This window comes from Temnothorax nylanderi, unplaced genomic scaffold, assembly GCF_030848795.1.
Source record: "Temnothorax nylanderi isolate EJ_2023f unplaced genomic scaffold, tnyl_v1.0 TNYL_tig0192_pilon, whole genome shotgun sequence".
NCBI classification, from domain to species: domain Eukaryota; kingdom Metazoa; phylum Arthropoda; class Insecta; order Hymenoptera; family Formicidae; genus Temnothorax; species Temnothorax nylanderi.
In genome coordinates, this window is record NW_027249254.1 from 275,143 (window position 1) to 303,003 (window position 27,861).

The 27,861-nt window shown below is 38.9% G+C and overlaps 3 protein-coding genes across 3 annotated transcripts in view; 1 reads left to right on the forward strand and 2 right to left on the reverse strand.

Moving 5' to 3' along the window:
* The window catches only part of LOC139778691 (argininosuccinate lyase-like), a 139,969-nt gene extending 121,188 nt beyond the window's left edge, over window positions 1–18,781 (reverse strand). The window contains exon 1 of the mRNA XM_071716755.1: window positions 18,564–18,781. Coding sequence (XP_071572856.1) covers window positions 18,564–18,744 — 181 coding nt within the window. The 5' untranslated portion in view covers window positions 18,745–18,781. The remainder of the gene's footprint in view (window positions 1–18,563) is intronic.
* LOC139778690 (uncharacterized) lies at window positions 6,264–7,932 on the reverse strand. The gene has a single exon (XM_071716753.1). It carries the CDS (start codon window positions 7,788–7,790, stop codon window positions 6,843–6,845), a length of 948 nt encoding a protein of 315 aa, XP_071572854.1. The 5' UTR covers window positions 7,791–7,932; the 3' UTR covers window positions 6,264–6,842.
* Window positions 18,782–19,910: 1,129 nt separating the features above from the next.
* Window positions 19,911–25,383, forward strand: LOC139778680 (uncharacterized). The gene is made up of 6 exons (XM_071716748.1): window positions 19,911–20,144; window positions 22,137–23,774; window positions 23,911–24,069; window positions 24,140–24,313; window positions 24,668–24,874; window positions 24,970–25,383. The coding sequence occupies exons 1-6, from the start codon at window positions 19,911–19,913 to the stop codon at window positions 25,348–25,350; spliced, it is 2,793 nt and encodes a 930-aa protein (XP_071572849.1). The 3' UTR covers window positions 25,351–25,383.
* The last annotated feature ends 2,478 nt before the right edge of the window (window positions 25,384–27,861 follow it).

Here is a 27,861-nt window from a genome sequence, read left to right on the forward strand (position 1 = left end):
AGAACTGCCCCGACGTACTTTTGGCCCAATAGACCAAAGTGATCTCGCAACGTTTCTCGACCCTCAGATGTTTGCAAATGCTGTCGAACGGACGTCACGAGTGAGTCATCCGTGGTTTCGAAAACATCCTCGTTTGCGAGTGATTCGAGCATTGTGGGTTGTACGGAAGGCGCAGAGGTTATCGGTGGTTCATTCAATGGACCTGTCGATCGTTTGGATTTATGCGGTTGTAAAATTTTGGTTATTTCACTCAAATTAGATGGCACATTTATCGATCGTTTCAACGTAACTGGAGTTGAAGCCATTACAGAGTCGTTAAACGAGGCGTTTGGTCGTTTTCGTTTGAACTTTGGCTCTTCGTCTTCCCACGCCGTTTCATTCTCAATCTTTGACACATCGGATTCTTTGCCAACGGTGTTTTCGGCAATCCGCCTTAGAGGCTCGATGATGGGCTTAAAGTGTCTCTCCAACGCGATATCTTCCTCCATTTTACCAGTTTTCAAGGCGTAATACTTTTTGCGAATTGAATCGCTCGTTTTCGCAATTTGATTTGCTATTTTCTCGCGCTCTCTAATCTCCTCGCTGCTGTCCATGTTGCGATAGCGTTGTTCAATCGACGCGTTGACAACAACTAACCACGTTTCGGTATCGCAAAGTCGTTAAATCCTTTTCTGTATCGACCATTCGAAATCGCGCTGTCCTTGTCTATCACCACGAATCCATACTTTTGTTGCCAACATGTATGACACAATTTACTGAAATCATCGTATGACATATCAGTGTTTACGTGATCGTTGAATACGTGTTTCAGATTGTTACCATCCTGTTTAAACAGAATCAATAGATTCGCGTTGTCGCGTATAAGATGCTTCGGTATCTTTGCATACGTCTGACAAAGATAGAAGGAGTCAACGTCCGCGTGCCTGCCCATTGCAAAGTATTCTCTTATCGTATCCTGCTTGTCGCACGCCACGTTATCAAAGATAAAAATAGAATTCGGGAGCGCCTCGCTCGGTGGAATGACGTCACTGTTATTCGAGAACGTAAAGTAGCCAATCTTTTCTATCGGTGATAGTATATTCTCCAAATATCGATATTTCGGTTGTTGCAACAATTTCGAGTACACATACACGTTCTCGAAACGTACACCGTGCGGACTTTCCAGCAGGCTTATCAAGACGTTTGTCTTGCCGCAATTCGACGGACCGCATATGATACCGCGTATAGAAATCGGTAGCATGTCTCCATGTTTGCGTACCTCTTTCGTTAACTGTATCCTATCGTCAAAGTTTGTCACTTTGATCGTCCGCGATTGTCGTACGAACCGCATTTTACCTCCCCTCCACAACGAATGAAAAACAATATCAAGAAAGCTGGCCTATTTATAGAGGCCCGTAGAGCTGAGATGCTCAGTCTTTAAAATGTTTTTGCTCGTGTCGGATAACAGCAATATTTACGATTTAACCGCCGAGCAGTTAAAGTATATACCAAAGGTCATTCTACTACGACAGTTTTATAATCATATAGAATATTTGTGGGATAAGCTTCCCGAACATATCAAGGCAGATTCGGAGGTTCAGCAATACCGTCGCTGTTTAATACATTATAATTTGCCGTGTCAGCAAACGCACATCGACGGTCCGCCGCCGTTGATAAAAAACTGTGGCGAATGCCGCCGAAGATAGGTCGAGGTCTGTTGAATCGCGCGATAAACGCGCTTCCGATCGAATTACATATCCCCGGCTATCAATTTTGCGGTCCGGGAACTCATTTAGAAACACGATTGGCAAGAGGTGATCGGGGTATTAATCCATTGGACGCAGCGTGTCGCGAGCACGACATAGCCTACTCGCGTAGCAACGATCTCGCAGAACTACACGTGGCAGACAATATACTCGCCGCGAAAGCGCGAAAACGTGTCACCGCGAACGATTCGACTCTCGGAGAGAGAGCTGCAGCTACAGCCGTCTGGGCGGCCATGAAGGCTAAAACGAACCTCGGTATGGGTTTGAAAACGAAGAAAAAGAAGAAGAACAAGCGAATACTTCCGGTAGCGAAACGCGGCGGTATCCTACCGATCCTGCCGTTATTAGGGGTTCTCGGTTTGTTGGTCGGCGGAGCGGCGGGAGTCGCAAAGGCCGTGAACGATAACAAAACCGCGCGGCGTCAGCTGGAAGAAATGCAACGTCACAATCGCGCCATGGAAGGTCACGGACTTTATCTCGCTCCGTACAAACGCGGACGGGGAGTCTCGAGAAAAAAAAAAAACGTCGAAGAGACGCTAAAAATCCCCAAGGGCGTAACTACCAACGTACAACTGCAACAACTGGCAAAACGTATGCGCATTCCATATTTTAGAGGTATTTTCATACGCGACTCGTTACCGATCGGCGGTGTACGTCGAAACAAAAGCGGTATCGTGAATTTGGATAATACTGAGGGACCGGGTACTCACTGGGTGGCGTACGCGAAGAGAGGAGATCGTGCCATATATTTCGACAGTTTTGGCAATCTTCGACCGCCGAGAGAATTGGCGCAGTATCTAAAGAACAATGTAATAGAGTACAATCGCACGCCATATCAGCGATACGATCAGAGCAATTGCGGACAACTGTGTCTGCGTTTTCTACAGTCGGTTGACAATCAATTTAAAGACCGGCGTTACGCTGTTTAATCTCAGTATTCATTCAAACATGTCACTGACATTTACGCTCATCGGCAAGAGCAGCATCCTCGCGGTAAGCTACTTTCCCGCCGTGGATTTGAGCGATGGCGATTACGAGCTCGGTCTGACAGATTTTGAAACCTATCACACGATACCGAATGTAAATTCGTCGAACAATAAATTCTACTATGACGACGACAAGGAGATTACCATTCCCGAAGGATCGTACGAACTGCGTGATATAGACATGTATCTGAAACGCGCTCTTTTATGGAACAAATCCAATAATGTCTCGCCAAACGAAGATGAACCGCACCCATTGATTATTATTCGGGCTAATAACAATACGATGAAGAGCGAGATCAAGTGCGCTTATCGGATAAATTTCACCAAACCGAACAACATTGGATCGCTGCTGGGATTTTCAGCGAATCGCGTGCTGGAGTCGCGACAATGGCACGAATCGGATGTTCCGATAAATATCATCAATGTAAACATCATTCGCATAGAGTGTAACGTGACCGCGGGTGCGTACAGCAACGACAAGTACGTGCACACGATACACGAGTTTTCACCGAGTGTGCCTCCAGGATATAAGATATCGGAAACGCCGGCACAGATCATTTACCTTCCGATCATCGTACGGAGCATTTCGGACTTGACGCTTCGCGTCGTGGATCAGGACGGTCGATTGATTGATTTTCGTGGAGAGGAGATCACCGTTAGACTGCATGTACGAAGACGACAGCGATAACGTGAGATGCTCGTACTGAACGAAGCTGAGCAGGTGCAACAGACGAGAAACAAAATTAGAGAGACAATCCGATTGCCAAAGAAGAAACTCACTGCGTCGAACTTTGAATTTTTGAAATCATTGGGTTTCGTCGTACGAAATGGTTAATATCTTAAACATTGGAGGTGAACCGATCTTTGACAACAGCGTCGTCAAGATTGAGACACACACGTACAATCCGTACGCCAACACAACGTTCGGACATAACGATGAGATAAGAATACCCATACCATAGCAGGATTTATACACGTTGCCGTGCGAGAGCTTTCTCTACGTTGAAGGAAGATTGACGATAAAGGAAAGGAATGACGAGTCTGAGACAACGCTTGCGAATAATTGTGCAGCGTTCATGTTCGATGAGATTCGATACGAGCTCAACGGTGTGGAGATTGATCGCAACAGAAACGTTGGAATAACCAGTACCATCAAGAACTATGTATCGCTATCGTATAATGATTCTCAACTCATGCGGAATGCTGGATGGGACGTTTCATCGAGCATACCGGAAGGATACTTCAACTTTTGCATACCGCTCAAGAGGTTTCTGGGCTTTTGCGAGGATTACAAACGCGTGGTTGTTAACGCTCGTCACGAATTAATTTTGATACGAGCGCGCAGCGACAACAATTGCATTGTAGGAAATCCTGCGACGGAGCCGGAAATTGAATTGTTTAAAGTACAGTGGCGAATGCCTCACGTCACATTAAACGAGATCAATAAGCTATCCATGCTACGGGCCTTGGAAAGCGGGCGATATCTTAGTGTTAGTTTCCGTTCGTGGGATCTGTACGAGTACCCCATGTTGCAGAACACGACCAAGCATTCGTGAGCCGTCAAAACGGCGACTCAGCTGGAGAAGCCGCGATACGTTATCTTTGCGCTGCAGACCGGGCGCAAGAATATCATGTCTCAAAATGTTAGCGTATTCGATGACTGTAACTTGACTAACGTGAAACTTTATCTAAACTCTGAATTTTATCCGTACGACGACTTGAATCTGGATTTTGGCAAAAATCGATACGCCGTCCTTTTCGATATGTATGCGCGTTTTCGTAAAGCTTATTACGGATACGATTCCAGTGATACGCTTTGCAGCTTGTATACATTCCTGATGGAAGGACCTTTTGTTGTCATCGATTGCTCGCGACAAAACGAATCTGTCAAGAGCGCCACCGTGGATGTGCGAATAGAATTTGACTGCAAAGAGAATGTACCGGCAAATACTACCGCCTATTGTCTCATCTTGCATTATCGTGTAATCGAATACTGTCCATTGTCGAACGTAGTGCGCAAAATCATGTAAATTACAATATCAGCGGGTATTGCGATATAAGATACACTGATGTACCGCGATAAGATACAGATTGCTCCGTCGTTTCGTCATGATCGTACCAACGTTTGTCGATCTGCAAGGATTCACCGTCGGGATGAAATTTGTCGTAAAGGAGGTGGCGGTTCTGAGAAACGGGACCATTTTGGCGCATTACATTTTTACATGTCCCATGCCATGGAGTCTCCTCATGAAATCCGACAAGTCATGCGCTTCTTGGTTGATTGCAAATCACCATGGACTACGATGGGAGAACGGAAACGTGCCGCATAGCATGGCGAAACATTTAATTACATCGGCCGTGCTTGGAGAGGGCGAGATGTCGACTCTTGTGTACGTCAAGGGATGCCAGAAACGAGAATGGCTGGTGGATCTACTTGAGAATAAAGCTAGAAAAAATCTAAACATTGAGACTTTGGATGCCGATTACGAAGATATCGAATCTTTAAATAATCTAGATGTTACTAATACTATACGATGTGAAAAACATGTTAAGAATTGCGCATTACAAAATGTATTAAAAATATGTAATTGGTGGTCGCGACACCAGAAATAATTATGATTTTTTTTTTAAATAAACTATATATGTATATATAAAATGTTTTATTTCCTTTTCCCACATAGTTTGTAGTATAATATAGATGTTTTAGCTGTTTAAAAGCTGTTTTAGCTGTTCAAAAGCTGTTTTTAGTTGTTTGATAGTTGTTTGATAGCTGTTTTTAGCTGTTTGATAGTTGTTTTTAGTTGTTTTTAAAGATGTTTTAGTTGTTTGATAGCTGTTTTTAGTTGTTTGATAGCTGTTTGAGAGCTGTTTTTAGTTGTTTGATAGCTATTTGACAGCTGTTTTTAGTTGTTTGATAGTTGTTTAATAGCTGTTTTAGTTGTTTGATAGCTGTTTTTAAAGTTGTTTGATAGCTGTTTTTAAAGTTGTTTGATATAGCTGTTTTTAAAGTTGTTTGATAGCTGTTTTTAAAGTTGTTTGATATAGCTGTTTTTAAAGTTGTTTGATAGCTGTTTTTAAAGTTGTTTGATAGCTGTTTTTAAAGTTGTTTTTAAAGATGCTTGATAGCAGTTATACAGATCAAATCACCGAAAGTCAATGGCGCGATATCGTTTTCAAGAACATACGTGTCTCGCGATGATTTCATCGCACACGTGCAAATAGATACTATTGTGTATAATGCGCTACATGACAAATAAATGCATATAATATGGTTAAAAAATTTAAATTATTTTTCCTTTTATTTACCGTTCCCTGTCATTAAGCTGTCTTCGTTTATCGTTTAATTAAATGTAATATTAAAAATTAAATATTAAGATCTAAACGATTAAATATCGTTGGCGAAGAAAAGATATGCGATCATGAGCGAGAACGCGAACGTGGCCGCTAACGAGAAAACGCGCGCGAATGTGGCCGCGAACGAGAACGCGCGAGGGAGAGAGAGACCGCGCGAACGAGAGGGACCGCACGCGAACGGGGGACGGGGGCGTGAGAGAACATCTACGAGAGGGAGATAACGCAAGCGGGAGCGTGCCGTGTGACGTCACGCGGACCGACGCGGCCGTTGCACGCGGACCCCTCCCCCGCGACGCACAGTGCGGCCGAAGCCCGCATTGTGCGGCCAAAAGTCGAAAAGTTAAGGGAACGATCTACAATTTCGTATTAGGGGGTTTTTGGGGTCGCTGATTACGAATCCGTTATCAGAATTAAAAAATTCAAAATGGCGGATCCAATATGGCGTCGTGTTATACGAAAAAACTTGTCAAAAATGAAAAAAATTTAGCAATTGGTCTAAAACTTATTATTTTGTGGTTATTAGGGTCTGTGATTACGAATTTATCAAAAATGAAAAAATTTAAAATGGCGAAATGCAATATGGCGATACAAAAATTTTTATTAAAATTAAACATAGTAATATACAAATTAAGAGTTTTGAACTGTAATGTAATATGCATAAATAAACTTTATATAAGATACACTTAAATTCTACGTTTACAAAATATTCCCTACGCGTAGCTACGTAAAAAAATTTATGGCTCTGAAAAAAATTATATTACAAGAAAAAGTTTTCATTGTCGTAAGAGTCGTAAGCTTCTACATCTGTACCTGACTCAGAGGCCGAGCTACTTTCTTCAACCATTTCTTGTTCATATTCTTCTTGAATATTTACAGATGGAGGTGATAATAAATAAATAGTTTCTGTGGACAAAGATTTGAGCGGTTTAACAGGCAACTTTCGGCAACTGGAAATGTACGGATCAGATGCAACTAAAAATCTTTTAAAAACATCCTCCATTGTTTTTTGACAATAATTTTTTCTTGCAAAATGCAGGCGATAGATTCCAAAAAATTTATTGCAGGCCTCTTGCGCATCTTCGGACATTTGACCGATAGGTAACACTGAATGTTGTATTATTTCTGGGCCATGAATTAAAAGTTTATGAACTAAGGTAGGCATGTAATACCAATCAAATAATTTTACGATTTTTTTAGCTAATTCCACGGCATACTGCCGAAAATTGTCCACATTAATATCATGACCACATGAAATAGCTTGCAATATAATATAAAACCGATGTATAATATCTTGATCAATTCCAGTTATTTGTGCAGATTTTTGATATTTTTCAAAAAAACATCGAGCAGTGTTTCCATCGTCAGAAGTTCCACTGCCGGCTTTCGGCTTGTCAACATTCAAGCCCAATTCTGTTTTAAAAGCTGCTTGTATAATTCTTTTCCTTCTTTCGACCGATTCTTTTTCTTCTTTTGAACGAGCCTGCCATTTTAGGATTCCCAATTTGTAAGACAAATGTAATAAAAATTCAAAGCACCGAATCCAACAATGTAAAGACGATAGGCCGAATTTTAAGTGATCTGTACAAATTTCCTGGTTTAACATTTTATCTATATCGTTAAAACTTTTAGATGTACAATTGCATAGATAACAACGCATCGCAGATTTTGTATCTGACAATGAATTGCATACTTTAGTATCTATCATTGTCAACGTCAAAATATATTTAACACATACTTTTTTTCCGTTAATAGTAGTTTCAAACGAATTTAAATTCTTTATTTGCTGTTCTACATAATCAGTTGTTTTTTTTGTTAAATCCACTGATTCTTTTGCACATTCAATTTTAATGGGCCGACAAAATCTTGGTGATGATGGTCTTGGATTTTTCCAGACTACAGTAGTTTCCTTTGTCAAAGTGTCTACGTGTACAAGTTGCAATGGGACATAAGACGTAAAAAAAACACTTTCATCACTACTACTGTTGTCGTCGAGCTTTTGCTTATATTCACTATGCCCTGAACTACCATCGCAGCCCCACTTACCAATTAAAGTTAAATTTTCGAGTTTTTTCTCTGATAAAGTTTTCATAACTTCCATTTGATAAAGAATAATACGTTCAATTGTGTGATCTAATAGAGGTTGCAATTTTACTTCTGCTTCATTTGCAGTGATAGAAAGACCTGAAGCTGGATAACATTTTAATTTTTCTTTATTTAGCTTTTTATATGATGAAATCATCTTTGATTTTTTCTGCAAATGAGCATTACGTAGCTGCTGATATTTACTTTGTGATAATCCAAGTTCTATAAATAATGATAAAGCTTCGTCATTTGTGAAAGGTAGATTAGTATTATTTACGGAGTCCAAAGATCTTCTATACTTTGTAGCTTTAGTAGGACTCCCTTCTGAGATATTGTGCACCACTTTTGCAAAATCAGATTTTCCTTCGGACCGCAATTTACTTGTTGCTGAATAAAGGAGTGCTTCAGTCGATACTGTCGCTCGTAAATCTTCCATTTTTCTGCGTTTACTTTGTGCAGAAGACTCTGAAAAACTGAGTTGTGGCCGACCTGAATTAGGCTTCTTTTCATCAGATTTATTTTCTTCTGAATCTTTCCTTTCTGTTTTTTTTTTTTTAGTTCAACAGATTTCTGCAGCCAATCATAATTTAAAAAAAAAAAATTATCCTCTGTTCTGCTACTTGCATCCATCTTTTTCTCATCTTGAACACCAAATCTGATATTGTCCCTTTCTCGTCATCTGATAAAAAGTATTCTGATGAATCTTGTTTTTCGGACAAAAATTTTTCAGTTCTTGCATAAATATTTGTCATGTCATCTTTTAAAATATTTTTTATGAAATTAAAAAATATCAGTCTCGTAAAGCCACCTTGAGTCGAAGTACTGAAACCTAAAAAACAAATAGCACTGTTATATGATAGTTATGGGAAATATGTTAATACATCATATAAAATTTGTAACTTAAAAAAAATAAACAACAAATCTCTCTCTTTCTCTCTTTATCTCTTCTTTTTGCTTTCTGTATTATATTATACATGTATATTTCTGTCTTTCTTTTTCGATGCTCCTTTTTTTCTTTCTTTTTCTCTTAATTTTTTGATTTGTATGCTTTATTTCTTTCATTTATTATTATAACTCTTGAAACGAATATCCTACTTTATTTTTGAAAAAAATTCATAAAAATTCAATAGGCAGATATAGGCAGCTGAATTTTGTTTTATTTAGTAGATAATACTTTTATGTATAACCTCCAACAAATTTTAAAACAGCATTTTACGGCAATCTAATACTTTTTTATCTAACAATTCAAGTTTTCTATTTCTAACCATTTTCTATTTAACAATTAATTCCCAGAAATTTTTTCACATATTTTACTAACCTTCAGATGTTGATTCCATTTTGTTCCGCTTGATTTTATTTACTTTAAAAACTTTCACACGTTCGTAACGAAAGCGTCGTCCACCGTCCGCTCTGTATCTACAATAGTGTAGCGCTCGACGAAGGCCACATTCCGACTGAGTTTGAGGAGAGGATTTAGGGAAAGGGACGTTACTGTGAACGGTTTTCGTTTCTTAGGGGATCCCTTTAGCCAACCCAATGATGAAAAAACCCTAACTAGAAACTTTTTTTTTCGACTTTTGGCCGCATAATGCGGGCTTCGGCCGCACTGTGCGACGCGGCGAAAACGCGAACGCGGGTCCCCTCAATCCGCGGCGCGGCGAAAACGCGAACGCGGTACCCCCTTTCCCCTCCCCGCCCGCGGCGCCCGAAACGCGGTTCCCCCCTCCCCCTCCGACCGCGGCGCGGCAAAAAACGCGGTACTCCCTCCCCCGCGGTCCCCCCGCAGTATACCACCCCGCCCCCAATGGTATACCCCCCGCCCGACCCCCCCGCCCGCGGTACCCCCCGCCCCTCACCCACCTCGGGCACCACCACTTCAGTTAGAACGCCCATACCTTACCTACTTTCATAAATAACTGTTCGCCCTTCTGGATACCGGCTTCGAAGCCTTCTTCGTGAACGCGCAAACAGCCATTAAAATATGGCTAAACTACCTGGTGAAACCAGCAAGCGGCCAGGTGCATCTTGCCGACTGATCTAGCACCTCCATCAGGGGCTATATAACGAATCCCCTTAATCGTGCAGGGACGGATGTTTTGGCATCACTTCCAGATTATGCTCACTCTCAATTACGATATGTTGATAGGTGTGGACCTATGGGCTAAGATGGATTTCACGATACCGCCTCCGCCTCCGCCAAGCACAGAAACACAGGTCTACGCCATCGAGCGCGCACCCGAAAGAGAAACGACGTCCGAAGAGGAGCGCCTGCGAAAATTTCTGGCTGAATTGCCGAAATTCGCAATGCAGGCGATAATCGACAAGGAAATCGACAAGATGATGAAGGACGTCGTTATTAAACGCGTCGCACAGCGCATGGAGCGCGTCGGTCGTCATTGTGCGGAAAAAAGATGGCAAACCTCGGTTCTGTATCGATTTCCGAAAAGTAAATAACGTGACGGAAAAGAACGTGTACCTACCCACTTCTCCAGATCATCGCAACGCTCGACAAACTGCGGGGGGGAAGGGTCAAATATCTGACAACCATCGGCTTAAAAACGGTTATTGGCAAGTGCCGTTAGCTCCGGAAAGCCGGCTCGTGGCTGCATTTACCGCCCCCGGGAGAGGCTGATGCAATTCAAAGTGATGCCGTTTGGATTGCATTCCGCACCAGCCATGTTCCAGCGCTTGTTAGATACAATCCTGGGCCCCGAGCTAGAGCCGCAAGTATTTGTTTACTTCGACGATATCGTCATCATTAGCGAAACATTCGAGGAGCACTTACGAATCTTAAGTGAGGTTTTTCGTCGGCTCCACGTAGCGAACCTCCGTATCAACCCTGAAAAGTGCCGTTTCTATGTCAACCGATTAAAGTATCTCGGCCATATCGTTGACCGGGACGGGATCCGAATCAATCCCGAGAAAGTTAGCGCCGTTGGTAACTGGCCCGCCCCGCGGAACGTCCGTCAGGTCCGCCAGTTTTTAAAGGTAGTGTCCTGGTACCATCGGTTTATCAAAAGCTTCGCCATCCTCGCAGCGCCGTTCACTGCACTTACCCGGAAGCAGGCCCGCTGGACATGGAGGGGGATGCCGAACAAACCGCGTTTGACGCCCTAAAAACCCCATATTAACGACCGCGCCGGTACTCACCTGTCCGGACTTCACGCAACAATTTTACTGGCCAGGTCTGGGGGCCGTGCTGACACAATATTTTCCGCGCGGTGAGCGCGTGATCGCGTACGCGAGCCGAACGTTGAACAACGCCGAGTAGAATTATAGCGCGACTGAATTGGAGTGTCTGGCCGTCGTATGGGGCATCAGGCTCGTGTGGAGGTACTTCGAAGAGTATCGATTTACGGTAATCACCGACCACCAATCATTAAGATGGCTTCAAAAACTCAAATCCCCGACAGCCCGCCTAGGTTCTTTGAACTGCAATAATACGATTTCGAGGTTGAATACGGGAAAGGGGCACTCAATAAAGGGCCGACGCTTTATCACACCAGCCGGAGGCACTCTGGTCCAAGCCAAAATGCGCCTGGTATACACGCATGTGGCTAACACCACGTCGTGCGAGGTCCCCGATTTCCGAATCAACCACTGCCGCTTATGGAAACACGTGCTACACAGTCTTGATTTTAAAGACACCCCGGAAGGAGGACAATGGAGCGCATATCAAAAGATCGACGAGCCGCGATCCTGGAACAATATCACGACGTGCCCACCGCTGGCCATCTCGGAATCGCAAAGACAATCGTGAGAATCGCCCTGAGATACTATTGGCCCGGCATATTTCGGGACATCGCCCGCTACGTCCGGGAATGCCCGACATGCCTAGCGCACAAAGTAGCTCAGGAAAAGTCCGCCGGACAATTCCACCCGACCGCACTTGACCACCCGTGGCAGCAAGTTACCATCGAATAATAATACTCCCGTATTACGTAGCAGTTATATTTTGCGTTTGCTGGGAGGTTAAGGACCTAGAAGCCGTAATGTTAAACAATAACCTTGCGGATTTATTGTGACACCTCTAAATCTCATAAATGATTTAAATGCGATGCAGACAGAAAATACATAACATTTTTTAATAAATAATGGTAAATATGCATAAAAGGTTACACCTCACCGATTTTATTCCCACTTAAATATGTTGTAAGGGAGGTCTTTCTGAGTAATTCTACGCAAGAAAAAAGTGGGGGGACGATATTAGTTTAGAAGATACAAGAAATTGGAGTTTGACATTAAAGTTTGTGTATGCTGTAATAATATGTAATTTTTTTCAGTACTAAGGGAAGTAATTTGCTGATATGTGTGTAAACAGTACATATGTGAGCGGGGTAAAGGATATACAAAATTGATTAAATCAAATAAATAACTTAAATCAAATAAACAATTAATGATATCGAAAAATTATTGAACAATCATTATTTCAGTAAATATGCATAAAAGGTTACATCTCACCAATTTTATCACCACTTAAATATATTATAGGGGAGGTCTTTCTGAGTAATTCCACGCAAGAAAAAAGTGGGGGACGGCATTAATTCAGAAGAAATAGCAAATTAAAGTTTCACACAATTTTAATACTTTTTTTTAGGTATTATAAAGTCACATTAGTTCTAAGAGAAATAATTTGCTGATATGTGCAACCGCCCCTTCCCCGCAAGCAGTGGTGGGTGGGGGTGACCTTGATTCGCATGAAAAGTCATAGATATTTTGTCAACAATCGAATTGACCGACTTATTATTACCGTGTTACGTATGGAAATTTTATACTAAAATTTCGGACGACACATTGAAAATTTTGAACGCTTAGACGACGCACGTTAGCTCGGAAATCCGAGCGAACGCTCAGGTCAATGTAAATGTTTAGTTTATCCTACGGTTATCGGACGGCCGTTGGAAGGCTGGGGGCCAGATGGGGTCTAAACTACGCTTCTAGAAGCTTCTAGAAAACTACCACCTTAAAACGCGTAGGAAGTGGTGAGAATCTCGCGCGGGGGGTTCTGGCCATTTTCGGGTATAAAAAGGGCGGAAAACGCCGCGGAGCGACACAGTTTTGGGGCTTCGGCCCTAGTACTTCAATTTCGAAACACATCGTTTTTGGCTTCGGTTTAGTTAGTTCCTTAGTTTAGACTCCGACTCTGTTACTCGACTTAAATCATTTTTCTAACTCTTATTCCATTTCAGACAGTCACTTTCGACATTCGACTGTACGTTCAAGTCCGAGCATTCGCGCTCGATTCTGGGACTTAATCCCTGTACTCTTATACCTTAAGACCGCGCTTCACGCACAACTCAGTTGTACTAAGATTTTAAGAATAAAGGTAAGATAAGTCTGAAAAAGAGAATAAGCTTGAAATCTAGAATCTGACCTCGTATTAAAATTCTTAATCAATCACTTCTGAGATTCGACTCGTAGTTTTCGCTGACAAAGAGCGTGGCGATCTGTCCTGGCCGCTGACGAAGAGTGTGGCGAACTGGTACTTTCGCTGCCGAAAGGCGTGGCGATTACGGGGTTGATTCTTAGAAATTGCAACAATCGTTATTAATTCCCGAAAGTGAATTTGGCCTTTACGCTGACGAAGAGTGTGGCGGATTGGCTTTGAGCGCTGACGAAGAGTGTGGCGAGCTTAAAATTCATTTTCGAGAACGCGGGCTGAATAACGAAAAAGGGAGGTAGACGAGTTCAAATCAAACAAATTAGGTTCCAGATCAAACAAGCTGTTACTTCTAATCGAGATCCTCTCCCCCTCCTCCAGGAATTGCAACAACTAGAAAACGCACCTCCATTTAAACCTATTCCTGTCGACTTCGACATTGATTATCCTAATTATGTATAATCAGATAGACAAAAGTGATCCTCATTACGAAACTTATAAACTCAGATATCTTTTCGGTCCCGAATAATAATAATAATAATAACCTTCACACGACTTGTCCAAATCCCTGGTAAATTGCTTAAATGCATTGACAAAAAAAAACGGACAAACAACAGACAGAACGTGACAACCGTTAACGAGGCTGAGAAATTCGTGTAATCTTCTAACGAATTGTGCGAAATTAATCAATTCAATCGTTGACAAAATACCCATGCATAAATTAAGTCTCGTATGTTTACAATAAAATTAATAAAAACAAGGCCAAAAACGAGCAAACGTAGATATCATAAGTTAAGATTAGTTTAATATCTCAATACATATCGTATAAAAAAAGGATATCGTATAAAAAAGGAACGTTTCAAGCTCCACAGAGTCTTCCTCAACCAATTAGGTAAAAAAAGAAAAGAAAAAACATTTGAAAGTTAATATTACATAAACGGCGCGGATACGTCTATCATAACGTCAGTGGCGAGTCAAAGTTGAAAGGTGTCACAATGTCATCGTGCGCAAAGCATTAAACATTAATTCTGAATCACATTGCGGTCATCTTGTCTACAATCCATGATTGATTCTTTGTTTGATGACAGGAATGAACCAAGTCAGTGTGTGTAAAACAGAAAGACAAATTTAATGCAACAGTTAAGCGAAATTTCTAAAATTAAAACCGTTTTAATGTAACAAAAACCTAAGTAACCGTCTTAAATGTTTCATTTCGTTAACATCTACGTAGCTAAAACTCTTCATATTTAATGCTTTCGAAGTGACGATGCAAACTCCCGTACATATCGGTTGCGCGAGAGCGACTAATTGTAAGACGAGACCGTTAAGATAATTATATGAGTCGGTCATATAAACAATAAACAATCAGTTTAGAAGTTAGAAAGCTCGTCAAGGATTCCGAAGTACGATCCATGCAACAACTCTGTATCATTGTTTGCATTTATACCGTTCTTTTGTTCTTTAATATGAATTATTTCTGAAATAAGTCTTTTATGGAAATTAGGTTCTGTATCTAAAATTTTAACATTATCCCAATCAAACGAATGGTTTAGATCTTTTATGTGTTCGGTGATAACAGAGTGTTTAGAAGAATCTAATTTTATGTTATTTGTATGCTCTTGAAGTCTCGTTTTTACTTTTCTCTTAGTCTGTCCCACGTAAGATGCATCGCAATCTTTACAACAGATCTTATAAATAGCGTTATTGTTTATAGAAATCGCATTTTTGTCTTTCTGTACTTTGACAATCTTGTTGATTTATTTAAACATCTATAACCTACTGTATGTTCATTTTTGTTAAACAAAAACGGTGCCTTATTCGAAATGTTATTAATATAAGGAATAACAATAAACTTCTTATTCATGGTGTTCATCGATTCATCGCTATCCCCATAAACTGTTTCAGAGTGTGTAATATGTTTAAGTTTACTATTGAACAGTTTGTCAAGTCTAAAGTTTATTTCATTATGAATCAATTTAAGAGGATAACCGTTGTCCAATACAATTTTAATAATCAACTCGAGATGTTTTTTGTGAAACATAGGATAGGAAAGTAACACGGCCCTATGTACAAGGCTGTAAATAGTTCCTATTATGTGGCAAATAGGATGGTTAGAAAAAAACCATAAATACCGCCAGAAAACGTTTCTTTGTGGAACCAATCGATCTGTAAAGAGTTATCCACGACGTGTAGTGAGAGATCTAAAAAGCTTAGACAACGGTTATTCTCATACTCGATCATAAATTTCAGTCGTTCATGGTAATCGTTAAAAGCCTTTAAGGGGATCCTATAGCGAAGGCCAAACTTCCTCGATGTCGATAATGTCAACATTTCTAATCCTGTTTTCTATGTTATATATCTATATCTGTCTTTGTCTAACTATAGTTATCTGTCCTTGTCCGATTGCTGCGCCATCTCTCGCTACACGCAATACTGCTTATCCTATCAACTTGCATGTGCTTTTGCACATATAAAAGTTAAATACATACAATTTTTTTCTAGGATTTTAATCTTAGTTTTAATTGCACTATATTGTTCTTAAATGTTTTCCCTCGAGGGCGCACGTATCTCATTTTGTATATATTGTTGGCGTTTCCGGTTGTAAGTCGGTCGCGCCAATTAGCGTAAACGCCGGGTTCTTACCCCGACAGGGATACGGCGTGCGAAGGTGTAATAATGGACACTGTCTATAGGTAACAGGAGTGCTAAGCACTGATTTATTAACAGTCTTAAAAGTGACGATTACGATTGAACGCGCCTTTACATGAGACGGTCGCGGTAGTCACTTTACGGTATAGACACATGTATTGTGTACATACACGCGGTGTATACGTGATGCCGGTAGGTTCGCCGATTGCGAAGCACGTGACACGGGAATGTCCGCCGGTCGCGAACTGCTACGGCGATATATGAGCGCACTCGAAGTGTTTGATTGACGGCGCACTTATAGCGCTCACAATTAGCGGATACGCGTGTGCACGAGATGCACCAGTAACGCGCACTTGAATGTTCACTGCTCGCACGGAAGCGATGGTCTGAGCGAGCGCACAGTGGCGTGATAAGATACGCGCACTGAGACACGAATTGTTCACCGACCGTAGACCTTGTCGATGATCTAGCGGGCGCGCGGAGGCGCAGTAAGAGTAGCCGCACTAATGACGCGGTAATGAGTAAGCGCACTGACGGCGCGATTATGAGCGGACGCACGGATGGCGCGAATATGAGTAGCGTATGCACGACGGCGAGTATGCAACCGTGTGTAACGGAGACGTCGTGTAGCTGACGCACTGACTGCGCGATACTATCGGGCGCACTAAACGCGCGGTAATTAACGTGTGCACAACGGCGAATATGCAGCCGCGTGTAACGTCGACGTCTGATCTTGTACTACTGAGACCGGAACTCTCGCGGTCCCGTTTCGGGAGTCCTCGGGCACACGACACTTGCGTCAGCCAATTGGTTTTCGTCAGGATCACGCGATTCAGGCGTGACAGGATCGATAATGTGTCGGGGGAGACTTCACGGTCTGGGGGTGACGGGGGTGCGGCGCGAAGTCAGCTCGTTCAGAGGGCGGCTAAGAGATAGCGTTGCGTTTGCTGTATCGATCCGCGATCGCGACGGATTAAAATTACGGAACATATATAAACTGCAGTATTTTTGTATTAACCAAATATTGTCGTCAGTGACAGCTCTATGTGCTCAAATTTTTAATTATTTTTTGTTTTTGATATAAAATCAACCAGAGTGCCCTACATTTTTGTGCGTACTTTAATTCTGTAAAAGAATTTTGCAATTCCGTAAAGCTAATTAAAAGTTTAATGCATTTAACTAAATGTCTGTAACGACTGCCACTATAGGATCTCCTTAAAATGTATTCAATCATATCGCGCGGCGCAGCTAATATTATATCATCCACGTATCTAAGAAATATTAATGGATGCAAGTCGATGGAACTTAATGCTTTTTTTTCTAAATCCTGCATGACGACATCAGCGACTATTGGCGATAAAGGTGATCCCATAGGTGCACCGAAAGTTTGTAAATAATATTGTTAAAGATGAAATATGTAGAAGTTAAAATGGATTTAAGCGCGGCGATAAATTCTTTTCGAATTGATCGATTTTGAACAATTCATTAGAAGATTTTACCATGCAATTACACGAATTTCTCAACCTTGTTAACGGTAACAATAAGTCGGTCAATTCGATTGTTGACAAAATATCCATGATTTTTTACGCGAACCGACGTCTACCCTCACCCACCCCTGCTTGCGGGGGAGGGACGGTAGCACATATCAGCAAATTATTTCTCTCAGAATTAATGTGACTTTATAATACCTAACAAAAGTATTAAAATTGTGTGAAACTTTAATTTGCTATTTCTTCTGAATTAATGCCGTCCCCCACTTTTTTCTTGCGTGGAATTACTCAGAAAGACCTCCCCTATAATATATTTAAGTGGCGATAAAATTGGTGAGGTGTAACCTTTTATGCATATTTACTGAAATAATGACTGTTCAATAATTTTTTGATATCATTAATTGTTTATTTGATTTAAGTTGTTTATTTAATTTAATCAATTTTGTATATCTTTATAACAAAAACATCATGAATTTAACGTTTTTAACTAATTATTACTGACTTTGTTACTAATTGCGTCACAACCACAGTACGAACTTATTGACGAAAAACAACAATGCTAACAAACAACGGGTGTCACAACTTACCCTACTGATGGGTTAGCTGTGACACTTGCATCGTTTTGTTCAAGTGTTTGTACACTACTGTTGCACATGAACAAAGCAAAAGAAACGTAGAAGATCTAAATGATTAGAAACTGTTCTTTTGAATGATAGCATCATCTGACCAGTGGGACCAGTAACTTAGAAGATACATGAAATTTCCAAAAAGTGTCACAACTAGTCCCGCTCTCCCCTACAAGATATTGTTACATTATTTAATCTACCGATGTTTACTAGTTTTTATCTGAAATAAGCATTATATTTGTAAAACATACCGACAAAATCTCGATCTCCAACAGCATGCATACTATTTTGAGTAATTTCGTCAAATCCAAGTTCTATGGCCAAAAACTGACGATTGATTGAAAAAGGATTTCCTGCTATTGCACCACTACCAAGCGGTAAAATGTTCACACGTTTACGCACTTCTAATAGTCTTTCCAAGTCTTGTTTCATATACCATGCGTAGCTGAAATTTAAGAAATTAATAATAAGATTAGGCTCAATTTTAATTATGAGTTATATTTATAGATATATATAGCAAGGTGCATAATTTGTCAGGTTATAGCAGCCTGACTTATCGATCTGATTTGCATGCTGAGTCGATAATGATCAACGCGCATACAGTTTGTTGGATTAACATTCCATTGCCCTTGTTTAGCAAATAAATGTTAGTGCTCCCATATGAACGCCGTACCGCGCCTGTACTACGTGTATCACTATATTAGTCCGGTGTTGTTTTTTCGGATTATAATAAAAAAATTAAATTATAATAAAGAAAACTAATCTCAAGTTTAGTGAACTTTACTCTGATATGAGCGTTTGCCTCAAGGGCAATGGAGGGTTAAAATATATAATAAGAAAAATAATAACCTACTGATACAACGCGCATATCTAGAAGACGTTTTATAGACGTTTTAAAAAAGACTTTATCAAAAGATGTTGTTTCGGTTACAATCTAAATGGCACGGATAGGACAAGGCATACTAAAAAAAAAAAGTTTCACTATGTATTAGTTTGGTACAAAAATAATTGTGGTTTTTAATCTTTAACTTCAAATGTGAATACCTCGGCTCATTGAATGGTCTACGTTAAGTATCTGTGCAACTTCTCTAGTGGTTTTCAATGGATCTGCATCGATAATGGCTCTTAATTAATCATTATCAACAACTTCAGGCCGTCCACCCTCTTCATCTTCTAAAGTCTAAACTTTCGTCTCCGCTATGGAATTTGTGAAATCAACGCTAAACTATACATTTTTTGACGGTCCCTTAGTTGATATTGCGTGCAGTTTCCGAAGCTTTACCCAATTTGAACTCATATAAGAAAATCGAATTTGCCCTTTTTCCATCTTCATTTTGATAGTTTGCAATAACTTCGTATACACCACGGTCTTACATACAGGTCTGGAAACTCCTGTGTTTTTAAGTGGTGGGGGGTGTCACTGTTAGTGAGGCACGTAGACCCCAGTATTGCAGCGAACCTATCGGACGGACGGGAAACTGAGCCGACCGTGACCATGTTCAAATGGTGGTAATCGTGTGTGCGTCAAAAATCAAAATCAGTGAAAATTGTTAACATAAATTGTAAATAATAAAAAATTGTTAACAATTGTAAATACAATGCCAAAAGCGTGCATTGTGCCGAATTGCTGGAAGAAATTTAAGGACAATACAGAAAAATGTTCCGTTTTTAAAGTGCCTCAAAACGAAGAATTGCGTAAGAAATGGGAATCTGCAATTCCTGGCATTGCAGTATTGAAATCGTCGCAACACGTGTGTGAGCGTCATTTTGAGCCAACGTGCATCGTGCGAAAATTAGAGAAGCGTAGTCCAGATGGAAAAATTCTCATTGATGTAAGTGTGAATTATATAAACAGTTTTGTCGATTGCATTTTCGCATTTGTATAAGGTAAAAAACTGTGCAACATCGTTCCCGGTAAAAAATTTTTCATATAAAATTATGTATAATTATATAGAATTATATAGAATTATATAAAATTATATATATATCAATATGTATATATAATATATTTCTATATATTTCTATATAGAAATATAGAATTATATAGAATTATATATTTCTATATAATCCTATATAATTCTATATAATTCTATATAATTATATAGAATTTCTATATAAGTTTTCATATAAAATTATGTATTAATTATATAGAATTACATACAACTAGATTTTCGTTTGTATCCGTTTATATCACCGCCAGTTTTGTTTGTACCCTTAAGGGGGTGATTGTACCGAATTATCAAAATTGAAATAAGAGCTATCTTCGCCATTTTTAGAAATATTTTAAATCCATAAGCGGGTGCTGTTTCGGAATCGAGTACAAACGATTCCGAAACAGCACTTGGTTGCGGATTTAAAATATCTCTAAAAATTACAAAGTTACCCTTTACGAATTTTCGATATCCCGTATTTTCACCCCCTTGTATCTCCGGAATCGTGCCTATACTCATCTTAAAATTTTACTGGGATTAATGTTTCATCTAATAGTACTATTTGGCATAAAAAAAAGTTTGAAATTCAAGGTTCCCAAAAAATGGGCGAAAAAACATATCTTTTTGCCATCACTTTTTTGGCACCGGTTTCAAGAAAATCGATCCATTAATAAAAAATTTAACTTATCCTCTAAAAATTAAAAAAATTTTAGCATTGGTTTCAAAAAAATCGGTCAATTAACACTCATTATTTCTCAAAATTTGAATAATTTTCAAACCGTTTTCCAAAAAATCAGTAACAAAAAATTATCTATAAAAATTATCCATAAAAAAATTATCCATAAAAAATTCAGCTTGATATCTCAAAGTTTGCGGAAATTGGAGCAATCACGTACATTTTTTTTTTAACAGAAATCAGAAACCCCTTTACTATTAGCAATTTTTCTAATTCAATTACATTTTTTATTTCTTTCTACCCCTATCTATATACATATATAAGTACCTGACGTCTGTATGTCTGTCCGTCCGACCGCGAACTACTTGTTATTTCCCGAGGAATTGGAAAAATTTCGTAACCGGTTTCCAAAAAGATTGGTAACGAAAAATTATAAAATTTATCCCGGGAAATTATAAACAATCCCTGGGAAATTCTACCTCTACTTTATATACAATTCTTTGAGATTCGGTCAATTTTATTTCCTGAAAAATTGGAAAAATTTCGTAAAAGGCTTCCAAAAAATCGGTAACGAAAAATGGTTATAAATATTCCACGCTAGATTAAATTACACCATCCCCGAATCACTCAACGGGTGGGCGCTTTTATTCGCGGCGACGAAAAGTATTTGCTACTTCTTTTTCCCTCTCCCCGCACTCCCCGGAAAATTCTACCCTTACTTTATATACAATTCTTTAAAATTCGGTCAATTAATTCCCGAAAAATTGGAAAAATTTCTGATATCGGCTTCCAAAAAAATCAGTAACGAAATATTATACACTTTATAGCGCTCCCCGGAAAATTCTACCACCGTTTCATATGTAATTCTTTGAGATTCGGTCAATTATTTTCCGAAAAATTAGAAAAATTAGAAAAACCGATTTCCAGAAAATCGATAACAAAAAACTATACACATCATGGCACTCCCCGGGAAATTCTACCCCTATTTCATATACTTTTAGTAAAAATTCGGTTCACTAACGAATGAGTAGTTCACGGACAGACGGACAGACAGACAGACAGACAAACACTCGGGTTTTATATTATAGTATGATTATATAAAATTATATATCAAAGGTATTATATATCAATGTACAAAGGTATATAATATGTATATATATATAGATATATATATATATATATATATATATATATACGAGAGACAATCTTTTTGACAGATTCCTTACAAGCGTCCCCGTTTGCTGGAATCTGTGGTTCCATCGATTTTTGACTGTGAATATCCATCGCATGAACCAAGAACAGCATCCTTTAAAGCCACCGATAATGAAGAAGAGACTGTAATATCAGTAGAAGAAGCAGAAAATATCAGCAGCAATGATCAATTTTTGACATTTTCTGTGACAAAGAATTCACAAATACATTTTCAAATCGGCGACGATGTTTGTACAGTGACTGTGCCGAATTCATGGAGTATCGTTGAATCATCAACAGAACAAAAGCTTCTGATGTTATCTCAGATTGTCTCGAATGCTGCAAATAACGGTGATATTGCTGTAATTTGTAAAGGTATCGTGATTGATGATAAGAGAAGAATTAAGTACGCGGTCCATGGAAAGCTTATAAAGTATGACGTACCACAACTTCCACAAGAACTGACTGACCCTCGAATTTTGCCGAACATCTTTAGCGAATTTCATGATCTGCATGTTTGTGATGGATTGGGAGATGCCAACATAAATCTTGTACAGAGTTTTGTATATAAAGATAATATGAACATGAACCGATCAACGAAATGCATGTTAATTGGAAATACAAAAATTTGCAATTTTTGTGCGCGACTCAGGAAGACGTTACAGCAAAAAAATTCTCGTTACACAAAACGTGATAAATTCAAACGATTTGCTGTTTTGTCAAATCCTGTTGATCAGATGAAGTTTAACGCTATGCGGCTGAAGATTAATCGTGAGAGACGAGCAAAAAATCGTCGAACGAGACGGGTGAAAATACTCTCAGCGTATTTAAGACAGAAACAAGACGAATTAACTGCGATAGAAGATAATTTGCTCGAAGAACGGTGTGCAATGTTAAACATACCAGAAGTGCAAAAAAATGCATTGCGGCAAATAGTCGCAGCAGCAAAACAAAAAGATTTGAGAGGACGACGATACACCAAAGACTGGATAATGACGTGCATGCTGATGAACATACGATCTCCAGCTTATTATGAATTTATAAGAAAAAATCAAATACTTCCTCTACCATGTACAAGGACTGTTCGAAATTACTTCTCTCTGATTGATTCGAAATGTGGTTTCGACAACAAATTCTTCGAGTTGTTGAAACTGAAATTCCAATCGAAAGATCCAATGCAGCGCCATGGTTTGTTAGTTTGCGACGAAATAAGTTTACGGAAATCACTCGCCGTTTCATCAAAGGATCTCACATACACCGGCTTGACAGATTTTGGAAATGATGGACCGAGGGCTACGGACATAGATGATCAGGCAACACACGGCCTCGTGTTACTTTTTCAACCTCTTGCTGACAAATTTACTCAGCCAATTGCAGTTTTCGCCTCCAAAAATCCCGTTAAGGGTGATGAGCTAGCAAAATTGATGGTGAAGGCAATATCTCTCTTGGAACAATCCGGTGCTCTCATTCATGGAATTATAGCCGACGGTGCACGAACTAACACCAAGATGGGCACAATACTTGGCATCGACAGGACGATAGACAATTGTAAATCATGGTTTACACATCCATTGGACAATGAGAGACGAGTGTTCGTTTTTTCAGACGTACCGCATCTGATCAAGAATGTTCGAAATCGTCTTTACAATAAACAGAAACTACGGGTATTATATATCACATCAAGTCTTAATTTTTTTTTACATACAAATGTAGGACACAAGGACCTAAAACTATTTGACAATACTTAAGTTTATGCTTAACGATTGCCTGATATCAAGACATGTATAATTCTGTTTGTAGATTAACAGCAACGAGGGTTACGTCCAATGGCAATATTTCAAAAAGCTGTTCGACACCGACACAAAACTACCCGGGAATGCAAGAGTGTGCCCAAAAATCTACAGACGACATATCGATCTGGATAATACTAGCAAAATGCGTGTCCGACTAGCAACTCAGGTAAATGTCAAAATTTCTATCGATCCATTTACAAATTACTTTAAATAAAACTGTTTTTTGCTTTGTATAGATATTCAGTAATTCAGTTGCCGATGGGATGAAATTCTATCTTGAGCAGAAATACGATGGTTTTAGTGGATGCGAAGAAACCATAAAATTTTGCAAGCGCTTAAACGATCTCTTCGATGCTCTCAACCGCAAAATGCCCAATCAAGGACTGACACCGGACACCAAAGATTTCAAGGTATGAAATTTGTTTCTTGCAGCAACTTAATATATTTATATTTTTAATATATTTAATATATTTAATATATTTAATATATAATATATTAAAAAGTATGAGGCCCTAGTAGACGTCTTCACGACGTCCCTAGAAAAATCCAAACTACCGTGCAAAGAAAAAAAAACGTTTGAACCCCAGTGCGCGTTTTCACAACGTCCCTGAGAATCTAAAGTATCTAAAAAAAAAACATCGATCCCAGTACACGTCTTCATGACGTTGTAGGGAAAGTAAACTACTCTAATAACGGTCCTAGGAAACTGAAGTATCTGAAAAAAATAATTTCGTCCTGCAGACACTAATGGATGGATTTTACAGATTATACAAACATCTCTAGAGTGGTTGGACAATTGGGAGCGGGCAAAGATAAAGGGGGACGTGACGAACGACGAGTTTCTCACGCCAGAAACTGCAAACGGACTACGGTTGTCTCTCCATTCCACGATGGGTCTTTGTCGGTACCTGATCGAAAAGCACAATTTCCAGTATGTACTGTCCGGAAAAATCAATCAGGATAACTTAGAGGTAATATCGCATGGTTGTGACCATATGCTTTTTAAACTAATACTTGCGCTCTCGTCCCCCCTTATTGTTTCTCATGCAATTATTTTACGTTACAGAAATTTTTCGGCACTATTCGTCAAGCGGCAGGCAGCAACGACCATCCTTCCTGTTCAACGTTTTTACAACTATACAAACTGTTATCCGTCTATAGCGTAATCAAGCCTCCAATTTATGGCAATTGTACAGTTACTGATAGGAAGCCTCCGGAAATTTTAGTATCGGTCGACGATCTAATGAAAATTTACGGTCGGACCGAGTCAAAAATTTCTGAAATAGCGAAAAAACTGCAACTGAAGTTAGATGAATTAGTCGAGTACGAAGACTGGGAGATTGATGAGCTCCAAGACCATGATTATTCCCTACCTCGAGTCCTTGATTGCATAATTTATTATGTCACAGGTTTGGGTGCTCTATATTCATACTCGTCAGATATTTGACCCTTTACTTGTCGATGAGATCAGTAGCTAGTTGTACCTCTTTAATGCGATAACACAGAAGCGCGATTTTATTTCACTCATTCATAATCAATTCATAATTTCATGAATTATCATATTCAATAGGAGGTATTAACACGGTTTTCAAAGTTAGTTGCTTTATGCTGTAAACGATATACTAACAATAATATTCTTTCTAGCTGTTTATGTGTCCTACGGCTTGTTATTTTTCGTATTTTATCGAGTATAGTTGCACATATCTACACAATAAACTACAATACCACTGAACGCTGATATATGCCTCGTACACACTTGCATATACTTACAGACACTCACGCAATAATATATAGTTGCCTATAGCACTCGTAGGCACGCTCAGACTTCATGCTGGCTACGTGAGGGTGCGAAGCCACAATAACCTGCTAGTATTATAGCATGTTATATAATTATTATATGTTATTATTAACATGCATGTTAATGTGCTATTATCGCCTCAGTTTTGCTATTATTATTGCATGTCATAGATAAACTCATAAATACGTACTATCACGGCTTTGTCGGTTGCTTTTGTTGCTATGCATGTTCTTCTCCTTAACATCTTTTTACAACAATTACAGGCTACTTATGTAAGCAAGTGCTTCGACGTTATAATGCATGTGAGGAGTGCCGAAAAGCTATCCAACAAAGTAACTCGTCTTCAGTATCGAAGTTGATCGACGAGAAATCCCGAGGGCGGTTAATTCACGCCAATACACATTTTTTTAAACTGATCTCGTTTGTAGAGTTTTGTTTTGCCAAATACGCTCATCAGAAGCATGTATTTGATTTAATAGTGGACGAAGTTTTGTCTAATTATAATTTTACATTTCCGTGCATGAAGCATGCTTCCCAAATTTTATCATACGCTATATATTATTATATACGACTAAGTATGCGTCAATTCACTTATCAGGAAAACAAAAAAAAAACAGAAACAATTTGTTGTAAAAAACAAACTCGCCAAACTCACTAAACAATAAAATCATTAAGTATCTTAAGAAAAGCCTATGAGAGTCAACACTGGATGTTCACGTGTATAAATAATTTTTTATGCTAACAAAGCATCTACAAGATTTTCCTTCCCCAAATCCCTGAAAAAACTGTAAAGAAATTATTGCGAAAAATAATATCTCAGCCAGGAAGGGCTTGGAGACTGTTAAATTATAATAAAAAAAATTATTTATACACGTGAACATCCAATGTTGGCTCTCATAGGCTTTTCTTAAGATACTTTATGATTGAATTCATCGTGAGTCTGTTATTTGATTTTAAATAATAAAAGTTATGACAATTTACACAATGCGTCTGTTACTTTCTTGTATGTACTCCTTTCCAAATATTCCTTTTTTACATCTTCCCGATAAAAAAATTTTTAATATAAAATTATGTATATATGTAATTATATAGAATTATATAGAATTACATAAAATTATATAATATATAGACATATTTGATATATAATTTTATATAATTATATATAATTATACATAATTTTATATGAAAAATTTTTTACCGGGATTGCACAGCTGTTTGGATTATATATATGGTTTTGACCTGCCTAACACCGCGGTCCGATTCACACTAAGAGCGCTATTGGCATCATTCTATCTTTATCATTCATTAGGCATAAACAAGGATAGAATAACGCCAATAACGCTTTGAACATGCATCGGACCGCGGCCTAATTTGATTGGCTCACCCCTAGGTTCGCCATTTTGCCTCACTATCTGAGTCACTCCCCACCCTACAAGTTTCCAGACCTGTATGTAAGACCGTGGTATACACGCTAGGAAGGACAGCATTTGTTTAATGAATAGAGGGAAGTCGAAACTTTACAGTGATACATCACGTGACTACAATTAAACACAACTTCATGTCAAAGTACAGTACACATCGAAATTCAAAATGATAGAAATACATGAAAGCTCCAAGGAAATGTCTACACAAATATTTAAAAAAGTTGAGGTACTATTGCAGCAGCATGTTGAAAAAGTTACCAAGTCTTCTTTAAATATGTAAAAAAATATTAGGCAAGTAAAAAAATGTTTTAGACAAAAGTTGTTGAAATTAATTAGTGGAAAAAGATGATACAATAAAAAATGGGAGTTTTTATTTAAAAAAAACTTAACTTGGACTATTCTGGGCCTCTCAAAACGGGTCCCGGACCTAAAATCTAATAAGATTGTCTAATAAGATAGCCCCCTTTAAACCCTACGACTTTTATCTGAAAAATTTTTCTAATAAATTAATATTTTCTGAGATAATTGGCCATTTCGCAACTTTTAATATGCACGATATATCATAAGCTATAAAAATATTTCCTGTCAATTAATCGTTAACAAAAGGGAGAATACGAAACAGCAGTTAGAATTACCTGAGATAAATCGGTATATTAATGATTTAATACTTACTGATGACATAACTTTGCTGATGACAAAACTGGTCTCTGTAATAGATAGAGTGTTATTAAAGTTA

Bases quoted from the DNA above. Each gene is read 5' to 3' on its own strand.
- LOC139778680 (XM_071716748.1), top strand. From the start codon at position 19,911: ATGCCAAAAGCGTGCATTGTGCCGAATTGCTGGAAGAAATTTAAGGAC. The intron at 20,145-22,136 runs GTAAGTGTGAAT...TCTTTTTGACAG, and splicing joins ATGGAAAAATTCTCATTGAT to ATTCCTTACAAGCGTCCCCG. The intron at 24,314-24,667 runs GTATGAAATTTG...TGGATTTTACAG, and splicing joins CGGACACCAAAGATTTCAAG to ATTATACAAACATCTCTAGA.
- LOC139778690 (XM_071716753.1), bottom strand. From the start codon at position 7,790: ATGATAGATACTAAAGTATGCAATTCATTGTCAGATACAAAATCTGCG.